General features: G+C 32.3%; 1 protein-coding gene across 1 annotated transcript; it reads right to left on the reverse strand.

Moving 5' to 3' along the window:
* Positions 1-1,964: 1,964 nt before the first annotated feature.
* LOC111890442 (uncharacterized) lies at positions 1,965-10,812 on the reverse strand. Its single transcript, XM_042902601.2, has 7 exons — positions 10,687-10,812; positions 10,460-10,592; positions 3,930-4,087; positions 3,756-3,828; positions 3,404-3,598; positions 2,968-3,061; positions 1,965-2,812 (listed from the first exon to the last, which is right to left on the reverse strand). The coding sequence occupies exons 2-7, from the start codon at positions 10,586-10,588 to the stop codon at positions 2,085-2,087; spliced, it is 1,377 nt and encodes a 458-aa protein (XP_042758535.1). The 5' UTR covers positions 10,589-10,592; positions 10,687-10,812; the 3' UTR covers positions 1,965-2,084.
* Between the last annotated feature and the right edge of the window lie 1,190 nt (positions 10,813-12,002).

Here is a 12,002-nt window from a genome sequence, read left to right on the forward strand (position 1 = left end):
CTTAAATAGGGATCAAACCATGAAAATAGGGTTTGGGCACTAACCGCATATGCCCAACATACTCTAGGTATGCCCAGCATACTCCAGTTACGCCTAGTATGCCTAACGTACTATAGGTATTCTTAGTATACCGAACGCACATCCTGTACGCCCATCATACTAGACTAAGCCCAAAACCTTCCTAACTTCAAATGGTCATAACTTCTTCGTTCCAACTCCATTTTCGACGATCTTTATATCCGCGAAAAGGTATTGAAGAGCCCCACAATATTATCTAGATATCTTGGACTAAAACCTTCTCAAACAAAAATCCATATTTCTTGCAAGAAGTCTGAAACATCACTTTTCCGGTTTTACACTTTGACTCCAACACGAACCAAACTCTTGGATCCTATAATCTACATTACCTACATCCAAATGGATCTAAACCTGTCTTTCCCAAAAGCTCGAAGTCTTATGATGCTTGATCTCTGTGTCGCGGTCCCGAATTATGAAACGACTCGAAACAGGGTCTTACACCTGTTGCACCTACGAGCAGACACATCATCCCATTCTTTCACCTTTATCTCTCAACAATTCCCCACCCATGTACAAACCACTATTGGAATCGATTTTTTCAAATACAAAAAGGAGAAACATCACCTGTTTGACCTAAAATTAAAATCAAACCTTTATTATAACATGTTGTAGAGCCAGTGAGTTCCCCACCCATATTGTCCAGTCTCCGATCAAAGAAGCACAAAGCTCCAGTACCTGCACTAGTAATGGCGTCATCACCTACTCCTACTGAATTTCCTGGACAGAGCATTGATTCCCCTTCTTTGTTTAAGTTCTAAAAAACGTAGCCAAAAACTTCTCCAATGAACACAAATTGGGTTGCAGTGGATTTTAGGGTTTGTTTACAAGAGTCAAGTACACAATGGAACAAATATTACAGTAAAAAGAATGGAAGTGGGAGTTATATTGAGAATTCCAAGCAGAAATAGTTGTACTTTCCAAAGTTCGTCATTAGCGGCTGATGAAGAGAAATCGGTGAGTTCATGTGAGGTTTTAGGGAAAAGAAGGGAATGTGTAGGCGTATTGAAGACCATGAGATGGAAAATAGGATAGGGTAAAGAAGGGAAGGAGCATGCAATAACGGTGCATGAGGAGGAAGCAGGCGACAGTCATGTGGTAAGGGGGGAAGGAAGAAGCATCGATGATGATGGGTTATTCGAGCATGTAGATCACAGAAACATTGAGTCTTTAGTGGTTTATTTGAGATGTTCGATGAGAACGAAGAAGGTATTAAGGGGGTGTTTGCCAAAGCTTAAAAAAGTAACTTTTTGACTTATTACCGGTTTGATACCGGTATAAGTTAAAAAAAGTGTTTGGGTAAAAAATAACTTATAACTGTTGGTAACCTCTAATAAGTGAAAAAGTGATAACTAACCTACATCTACTTATTAAAAACTTCGTATTTCACCAAATAAGTTATAAGTCAAAAAGTTATAAATCTTTTTAAAAAAGCTTTGCCAAACACGAGAGAGAGAGAGAGAGAGAGAGAGAGAGAGAGAGAGAGAGAGAGAGAGAGAGAGAGAGAGAGAGAGAGAGAGAGAGAGAGAGAGAGGTGAAGTTTTTTTTAATTACAATAATTTTAGTTTTGAGATGGGCTAGAACCATATAGAAACATGGTCAAAATGGACGTGAAGCAAAAAATGTGGAGATTTAGATAAAACCTCGAAAAAAAAAAATACATACCACATGTATTATTTTGCTGTTATGTCTAAGATAAAAAATAAATACGTAAAAAACTTATTTTTGAAAACTTATTTTTACAAAATTGCTAGTATATTGGATAAAAGTACCCCTAAAACTTCCCTACCTATTATGAGGATTTTTAGTTATATATGTACAACTTGTTCATAAAAATCTTTTTAGTCATAGTTCTAGTCATTCCATTCTTATCTTATATTCCCATAGTATCGACTTATAACTTATACTTCATTTAACAACTCAAAGTTACAACAAAATTACATGTAAAATAAAGCTCATATCTCAAATAGTGCTCAAGTATGTATTTGTAATTTTCGACGAAACCTCCTCTAATTGATCACTGGTTTCTTCAAGAACTCCCAAGATGCTGCATAATCTTCCGGTACAGGAAGATCAAGTTCTGAGCAAACAAATTGGATTATCTCCGAGATCAAAGGCCCAAAAGTCAACTTGTTTATGGTTACCGCAATAGAAAACCGGTTATTTATGTCACAATATCCCGTCGAGCCACCTAAGCCTGCATGACCAAACCCAATCATGGAACCATCGGTCGTGTTAACCCTCCTAAACCCAAGCCCAAATCTTCCATTCGGTAAGATTAAATCCTTATAATCTCCGTTTCCCAAGAAAGCATCATGAATTTTAGATTTCAGGTTGCTAAAGATTTTAGTGTCGATTGCATCCCTTGTGTCATCGGTTTCTGGTATTCCATTGTAAAGATTGGATTTAGAGTTTGTGGTCTGGCTGTCAGTAATGGGGATTTGAGGATGGCTTCCGAGTGGTGGGAGGGAGGATGAACGGCGGGGAGGGACAGCACCACCGTCAACAAGGGCGGCATAGTAGCGGGCTAATGCACGGGCTGAGAAGTGTCCGTTAGATGCAGGTAATATTGCACGTCGAACATTGAGCGTGTTTGATGAGGAAATAAGGCTTTCAAGCATGCTGGGCATGAATGAGGAAGGCACCGCAGACTTAAACTCACTCGTTGCAGTTAGAGCGGCAAACATATTGAATCCATCTTTATCCAACGTAAGAGTTGCCAGACGAGATTCCACTCCTGAATGGACATAAAACCCAAGATTTCTTATCAATTATCAAACAAGACAAAATAAATAAATAAATAAAAACCAAGATTTAATTTGTTATCAATTACAGCAATAAGTGACTGAATATAAAGTCTTTTTTATTCGTTTGTTTTTTAATAAATCTCACCATGGGGAATCCCTATATAAAACTCGCCTTCCAAGTTAAGTGGAAGAACAAATGCTTCCTCAAGAATATCTTGTAACTTCTTCCCGGATGCATGCTGCATGTTCAAGAACGCATACGTCAGTGAAAATAATAAAATAGTAAAAGAAGATATATATGACACCATTCCTTCCACGTTTAGTCAAATAGAACACAAAGAGCCAAAGAGGCATCGATCAATGGCCCATTTATAACTCAACATGATACAATAGGTTGTTGTACTGCTTTTATTGTAGATTAGATCAACCGGATAAAATTGTAAACTTTTTTGTCCTACCCAAAAAGAACAAGATGGGACAAGGACTTTGTCTAAATTTCTTGTTAATGCAGAAATTGTTAATGCCTTCTAATCCCCATCATAAAAAATAACCTTAAAATTAGAAGATGCATGTAATGGTACCTCAATGATTCCACCACATAGCCATCCATACGCCAAATAATGATATAACTGTTCACGACCAGGTTCGGTCTCTGGTGCAACCAATGCAATGTGTTTTATACACTCATCCCAATCACAAAATAACATAGGATCATTTTTAGTCATGTCAGCAAGAGCATTGTGCAGACCAGATGTATGATTAAGTATATGATGAACCTACAAGAGAAAGGAAAAGTTATATATGGACACATAATTGTAACATTACAAAGAAAATATACATTAGAAGATGGGCAAATAAAAAAGTCCCTAGGTATCTCGCATAATTTATTTCACTAATATTACTAATGTTACTGTACATGTAGAAAAGGAGAACCTTTATCTGATCTTTTCCATTTGTACCAAACTCCGGCCAAATGTTTGCAACATTTTCATCAAGCTTTAGTTTCCTATAAGGAAAATACATATTTGTTAATATTTCCTTGCATGACATGATATAATATAGCTCCCTTTGTTGTGTTAAAAATATAAAATAGACTAAGATATATACCCTTTATCAGCCAACCAATGTATCATTCCTGCTGTGATACCCTTAGTTACAGAGAAAACAGGAAATAAGGTATCGGGCTGAACTGGACGAGGGTCATCTGCTCCCATGACTCCAGCTGCAGTATCAATGATCACTTTCCCATCTTTGTAGGCACAAACCTAACAAACATAATGATCGGAGTTTTGTTATACAATCGATCAGTAAAACACATATTAATTCACGTTCTAGATATTTCATTAACGTGCTTAAGCATGCACATACATCATGTCACTGTATAAACTATCAAGGCACATTTGTTACGGACATGAGTGCACAAGAATGTACAAGCTTTTTGAGTTTAGATTCGATGAAGAGGATAATAAGAGCATTAGGCTGGAGGGAGTAGTGTCACCGAAACCGCACTCCCTCCCTCGCCACGTAAGCGTCACATCACATTTTACCACTTAAGTGTGGTTTCTTGCCACACCAAGGGTGTGGTGCCACGGTTTTAGTTTTATTTTTTTTATTTTTATTTTTTTTGTTTTTTTTTGTTAATTATTTTAATTTAATAAAACTTATTTTTTAATAAAAAACCATAATTTTAAAAACATAATAGTTTATTAATTAAAAATACAAATACCATACATTACTTAATTTAAAAAAAAAAAAAAAAAAAAAAAAAAAAAAAAAAAAAAACCCTAAAATTTTTGAAAAACAAAGTAGAAACAAAAAACCAACAACTTTAAAAAAAAAAACACACAAGAAACCATTAAAAACTTGAAAAAAAAAAACTAGAAATTAGCCACGATTCATGTAACGGTTTTTCACTTTCTCCTTCATCGCTAAAACCACTTCAAGCTCGGCCCCGGTCATATTCGACGTGTCCATTGCTAGTATTCGCATGTCGCTCTCCCTTTGTTTCCGAAGTTCTCTTTCAGAAGCAATTTTCAAAATCTTGTTCATTCTCTCTTTTATATCCTTCATGTCGGTTCCCATTTCTTTCAAATCATCTGAATCCGACACTTTGCCTTTGCCTTTGCTTTTTGATTTGTCTCATCCAATGGTCGGGAAGGTGGTGAAACTGGAACAGGTTCATCTTCGTTCAGATCAAATTGAACACGATCATCTGATGTAGTGTGGCCGGACTTAGATGTTCTGTTGCGTTTTGACCCACTGTCAATATGTTGGTCAGATGTTTTGCTACTTAGCCATTTCCTGTTATCTTTCAAAAAATTCCAAACTTCAAGAAATTTGAAAGCCTTCAGATTTTCTTTTTGATACACTTTCAAGGCTTTCTTCAAAATGACTTCATCACTTTCTCCACTTTTCCATTGACGTTTCATGTTGTTCCACAAGTCATTAAACAACATGACTTCCTTGTTCATCTTCCCCCATTTGGAGTACACTTGATGTTTTGAACGGTATTCTCCATGGTTCATTCCTTTATGGAACCTGTGTAAAACGCGAATCCAAAAGCGGTCATGCTTTTGGTCTTTTCCAACTGTCGCGTCTTCTATCGATCCAAAATTGTGCCAACACCAACGCTTCCAAAGGTTCCCAACATCTACCCTCCGCCTTCTCTTTTCTTTTATTCGTTGCTCGAGTGGGCTGAGTTTCTGTAACGAATTCCGGTTCAGAATCAGAAACGACCGTTTCTGGTTGTGTTTGTGTTTGTTGCACAAACTCGGGTTGGGACAAAAAATCAAATGGATTAAAATCCGAGTCGGGTTGTGGTAGTGGTGGTGTTTGTGGTTGTGGTTGCCCTGGTCGTTGTGGAAAATACGGAAACATACCGCCGTAGTGGTAATACGGAGGTGAAAAAATCGGTTGATTAAACGAAGGTACTGGGGTGTTGGTATTTCTGACTGGTGTTTTTTCTTTGTTAGGTCGTTTGGAAAATGACATTTTTCAAATAAAAATAGAGAAAAGGAGTAAAGATATGATAAAAAGTTGTGTAAAAATATTGTGTAGATTGGTAATATATATATATATATATATATATATATATATATATATATATATATATATATATATATATATATATATATATATGTGTGTGTGTGTGTGTAGTAAAGTTAAAAAAAAAATAAAAAAAAAATAAACATTGAAGACCATTCAACGGTCAAAACCAGTCAAAGATCAAGGACCAATCAAATTGCACGGTACTCACAAGCCGCACTGCGGCCGAGACCGCACCAGACCGCGGTCTGGGGGCGGTGTTCCGTGTCTATGTGGCACGAAGTGCTGTCTCGGACCGCATCCATACCGTCAAGCCTTAGCTTCTTTAGCACAATTAAACACGAAATCAAGAGAATATCGGTGTCCCACCATGTTTCACCATTTTGAGTAGGAGTGGGAAATATGGACATCAAAAAGTCTCGTAGGATCCTTATCCGTGAGGCCCGGATCCCAAATGGGGGAATTTGTTAAAAAAATTGAGGGACCGTGGTAAGATTAACCCCTCTTATAATTTTGGAGGTCGTGATGGGGGTAGACACTCCCCTCCCGAACCCCCATGGGTCCCGTTAATATATATATATATATATATATATATATATATATATATATATATATATATATATATATATATATATATAGGGAGTGGTTCAAATGAGAACCAAAAAAGGTTAAAAACCGTAACAACCTCTAACTTTAGATGTTTATAAAGAGTTTAGGGGTAACCCTAAACCCTAAACCCTAACCCCTAAACCCTAACCCCTAACCCCTAACCCCTAACCCCTAAACCATAAACCTAAACCCTAAACCATTTATAAACACCCTAAACCCTAAACCCTAAACCATAAACCTAAACCCTAAACCCTTTATAAACACCCTAAACCCTAAACGCTTTATAAACATCTAAAATTAGACGTTCTTACGGTTCTTAACCTTTTTTGGTTCTCATTTGAACCTTTACACACACACACACACACACACACACACATATATATATATATATATATATATATATATATATATATAATAGTTATATAAAAATAATAAATAATAGTAATGATTATCAGTTTCCTAAAATCAACAAAAAATCATGTTTTTAAGTTGTTAGCATAACGCTTTTGAGGTGTGATAACATTTTTGTTTTTGACATATAATATTATATTATAAATAATTATTTTTAACCCAAAAAGTAGCATTTTTAAACCAATATATATATATATATATATATATATATATATATATATATATATATATATATATATATATATATATATATATATATATATATATATATATAATCCAATAAAAAGTTTGCATTCTGCTCCCAGTCAAAACAGAGAACAATTTAAGTAGAGACTATCTAGTAAATTGGCCCAAACAATTAGAAATATTCTTAAAAAAACATCATTATTATTATTATTATTGTTGTTGTTGTTGTTGTTGTTGTTGTTGTTATTATTATTATTAAAATTTAAATAAATATATTATTTTTAAAATTCGTTACTATTAATATTATTAAAAAGTATATATATATATATATATATATATATATATATATATATATATATATATAGAGAGAGAGAGAGAGAGAGAGAGAGTAAGAGAGACAATTTAGAAAAAGTTTTTAAAGTATTTTTTCGTTTGAGTGTTTTATATATGTATTTATGAATACACATGAGTACTTTATATGAAAAAGAACTAAAAACATTTTTATGATATATATATATATATATATATATATATATATATATATATATATATATATATATATATATATATATATATTTATATAAATTTAGGATTAAATGTGAACTTAAGTATAATGTGAGTTTATGACTTAATATGAGTTGTTAGATTATAAAATCTAATGGCTAAGAATGAGGGAAAACTAGTTAAATCTTTATTAAATTGAGTGATAAAATCTTGCATACGTTCCTTATGTCTTTCTACAAGAATTTAAATTAGGAATGGTAGATTAATATGTTTAGACTTCTATTTTTTTCAATCCATTATATATCATTCCTTAAGAATGTGTAGTGATTGTCTGATCATGTGAAGAAACGATTAACGAACCAAGAATAATTAAAACGATATAAATTGAAGGTTCCACCATGACATTTTTGTTTCATATTCTTAAAGTATGAACTGTATATGTAATATAACTGATTAATGTTTTCATTATTTCTGATTGAATCGTGTATTTATCTACTAAATTTAAAGAATTTGAATGACTATTCTCATTAGTTTTGATTTAATTGACTAAGGTTGTTGTTATTTATATATTTCTATTAGAATCATGTATTCTTGATGAATAGAAAACTCTCGAAGATTATTTTATTTTATTTTTATTTTATTTTTTTTGAAAATTATGTTATGTTTTGATAGCAACCGGTTTACATATACCATCGAATTAGTTTATATAATAAGAGAAGTAGTATGTCTTTTAATGTTGTTTTGTTTTAGTTTATTTGTTCCTATGATTTTTGTTAGGAACAAGTTTTGAAGAAAAATATTAAAGTGATTGCACAAGATATATTCTTCAAGAATTTTTAATAATACTATTTTGTACGTAGCTTTCGACATTTTTTTAATAATTATTGAGATGTCGAACATATTTTATGATAAAAGTAAGAAATGATGAGAAGCACATCATATATTCTTAAATAATTTAACTATTTATATGTATCTTTTTCACACTAGAAGTTTGAATCTCTAAAGCGTTTTTTGTTTGTATGCTTTTGATTATAACAAGTTACGGAAAAAGAAAATCAATTATAAAATACATATTATTTAAGAATATTTGTGGTTACTTTGATAAAAGTAATTTCCTTCCTATTGTTTATGAATTATATAGATGTAACACTTAATGTTTGTTAAAAGTACGAACAAATGAGCATGTCCTATATATTCTCAAAGAATGTAATTATTACTTTAATCCAAAAACAGGAGCATCCCTTATCAGTTTAAAAAATGAATATATATATATATATATATATATATATATATATATATATATATATATATATATATATATATATATATATATATATATATATATATATTCAAATCATAAGTTTGATTATGTGTAGGTTTTTATCCACATATTCTAACATATTGTGGATTATTTGGTATATACCCAAAGAATAATATTATTAATTTTACGATATATTGCATATGATATATGCCAACATGGAATAAACGTAAATAACATTTTTTAAGAATGAAGACATTTAAGAAAAAAAAACAAGAACAACACTCCCTTTCTTTATTTCTTGAGTTGTAGGTCTAAATAAAAGGATAAGAACAAGGAGAGCCAAAGATAGTAGACAATGCTTAGTTGTTAGTTAAATTTGAAGACCAGATGCTGAAGGAATAAAGATGAGACAATTAAAATAATGAATGTATGTTGCAGGTCTAAATAAAGTAAAAAAGAAGAAGCAAGCAGAGAGAGTGAAAGGTAGAAGATGAAGAATAATTGTTGGATAAAAAAACTGAAAACCAAATGTAGAAGACAATAAAGAGAAAAGAGGGGGAGGGGGATTAAACTCATACGTTATCGGGGGAATTTCCAAAAAAAATGAATATAATATGTAATTATTGAATTAATATTATTTGATTTTCCTATTTTACCTTTGAATGGTGATTGGGCAAAATCCTTCCTAATAAATGAAAGTTTTTTTTTACCACTTGTCACTCTTACGTTAATTTGGACAAATATCATTTTTTGGTATTTTTAAATAATTTTTTTTCATTTGTCATTTTGTTATTTTTTATCTTTTCTTAATTTACAAATCAAATCTATACATCAATTAATAATTGTCTTAATTAAAAATAGTTAATAAATTACAATATTAGTACTTATATATTGTACTTTAATATGTTTCATTTTAAATTCATATTTTAAATTTTAAATTTCAAATTTAAATAAATTTTTGTTTAAACATTCATATTCTTTTTTTTTGTTTTACTAAACCTATATAACATACGGATTTCATATCTAGTTAATTCTATAGTAACATAATAACTAAAATTTATATATATGAACCTAACTCTATATAACGTTAGAATATATATATATATATATATATATATATATATATATATATATATATATATATATATATATATATATATATATATATATATATATTAATAATAAGTTAATAACAAATTTTAAAAATAATATATCTACTTACATTTTTTAATAAAAAGAAATAATAAAAATATACTTAGTTTTTTTTTTGTTTTTTGCAAACCTGTTTTTGAGTTAATTTAGTGAATAGTCCCAAATTAAATTGTTGCCGGTTTTAATCCGAAGAAAATTTTCCAAATACAACCTTTTATATTTAACAAAATTAATTTGGAACTAAAACATATAGTATTGCCAAAAATTTGAATTTTACGGAACATATTCTTATTTTGTATGATAAGAATAAAGCATATAATAACTTGTTTTGACATTATCGAGGGATGTAAAGGGGACCAGGTAAAATAAAATTGCATTTGTCTTCCACTAATCTTCATAAATAATATAGTAAACCAAATATAATTAGCTCTCCATTCATAACAATAATAAAATAGTGTTCTATATGCACCTGGATTCCAAGTATTGTGTCAGCATTCCCTGCTGAAACCAAGAGACGCCTCAGCTTGGCCTCTACATCAGAATGGATTGGACTGTCATATACCCAATTCGGACTGTAGGATGCTCCATTATTATGCATGTTGCTGAAAAAGAATAGTAAATAAAGAATCAGTAGCGACTGGATAGAACTAAAGAAAAATTGTGCCTGTCGACAAGAGATTCAACAAATGGTCTCACAATATTTAGATAGCTTATGCGAACACTGATCAAGGATGAAAGCCCTGAAACGATGTAAAATATATATAAATACTCATCTCGAGTATTGTAGTGGCAGGAATTAAAAATGAAGAATTTTTTATGATGACAACGATCGTAGGAGCAATGGGGCCAACGGTAGTTTACCGGCATTACAGAACTCCGGGTTAGTTTTTTAGTCTATCCGTCTCTATTAAATTACAGTCGCATGCACAACATTTTTGAACATTCGTTTATCGACATGTTGGATCAATTATATAATAGTATTGTGTCCAGCCCCCAAATTAGACATACTACGATTGTCCATGTTTCTTTACATTAGATATTATAAGGAACAGTAGATAGGCCGATGTTTCTTTTTCTAGAAATTTTTAGCTCCATTTTATACAACTACCTTTGTCGGCACAGTTTTGACCGTTTTCTTGGCTTTCTTCCATAAATCACCGAAAAAAAAAGCATTTGTATATAGCCAAGGTGGAACGAGACTGATAGTATGGTACTATGGTAGATCAACATTGACCTTTTCGTTTTCTTATGTATCACTACAAGAAATATACCCTTTAGCGGCGACAAGGGGCTTTACCGGCGACTCAAGCTAGAGTCGCCGGTAAAGCCCCTTGTCGCCGCTAATAGTGTCGCCGCTAAAGGGTTGTCACCCGAATCCGCACTTTCCCCCTCTATTGCATCTCAACCGTTCGATGAGATATCCAATCCAACGGGTGGGGTGCCTTATCCGGTCTAACCTAATACCGGCGACACAGATGTCGCCGCTAAACTCCAAAAAAGTCGCCGCTAATAGTCTGCTAAAAATGACGCGGTACCCTTCCCTCCAGTTTGTCGCCGCTATTACTGATTGTTGCCGGTATTGCCCCTAGCGTCGCCGCTAAAGGTGTCGCCGCTATTGGTCATCGCAGATAAAAAAAAACGCACGCAGATAACCTCCCTTCTTCATATTCCTTTCTGTTTGCTTCCAATTTCCTTCACCATATCGCCGATTTCTTCTTCAATCTGCTTCTTTCAAGCAAATTTCTCCCCTCATTGTTCCAAACAAGTGTCTCTAGGTGTGGTTAAAGCTTTGGGATCAATGTCTACCTCCATTTCTTGAAGAAATGTAAGTTTTATTTTGATGATTTCATTTTTATGTTGTATGAATTTCGATTTGTAGCTTTATGTAGTGATTGAATGATAATAAATTGCTCATATTCTTTATTTTTGGTGGTGTTGTTTTGGATTAGAAGCATTGTTCCAAGCAAGTGGTTAAAGCTTTGGGATCAATTTCTAGGTACCTCCATTTCTAG

The sequence above is a fragment of the Lactuca sativa genome, chromosome 5 (genome assembly GCF_002870075.4).
Source record: "Lactuca sativa cultivar Salinas chromosome 5, Lsat_Salinas_v11, whole genome shotgun sequence".
NCBI lineage: Eukaryota > Viridiplantae > Streptophyta > Magnoliopsida > Asterales > Asteraceae > Lactuca > Lactuca sativa.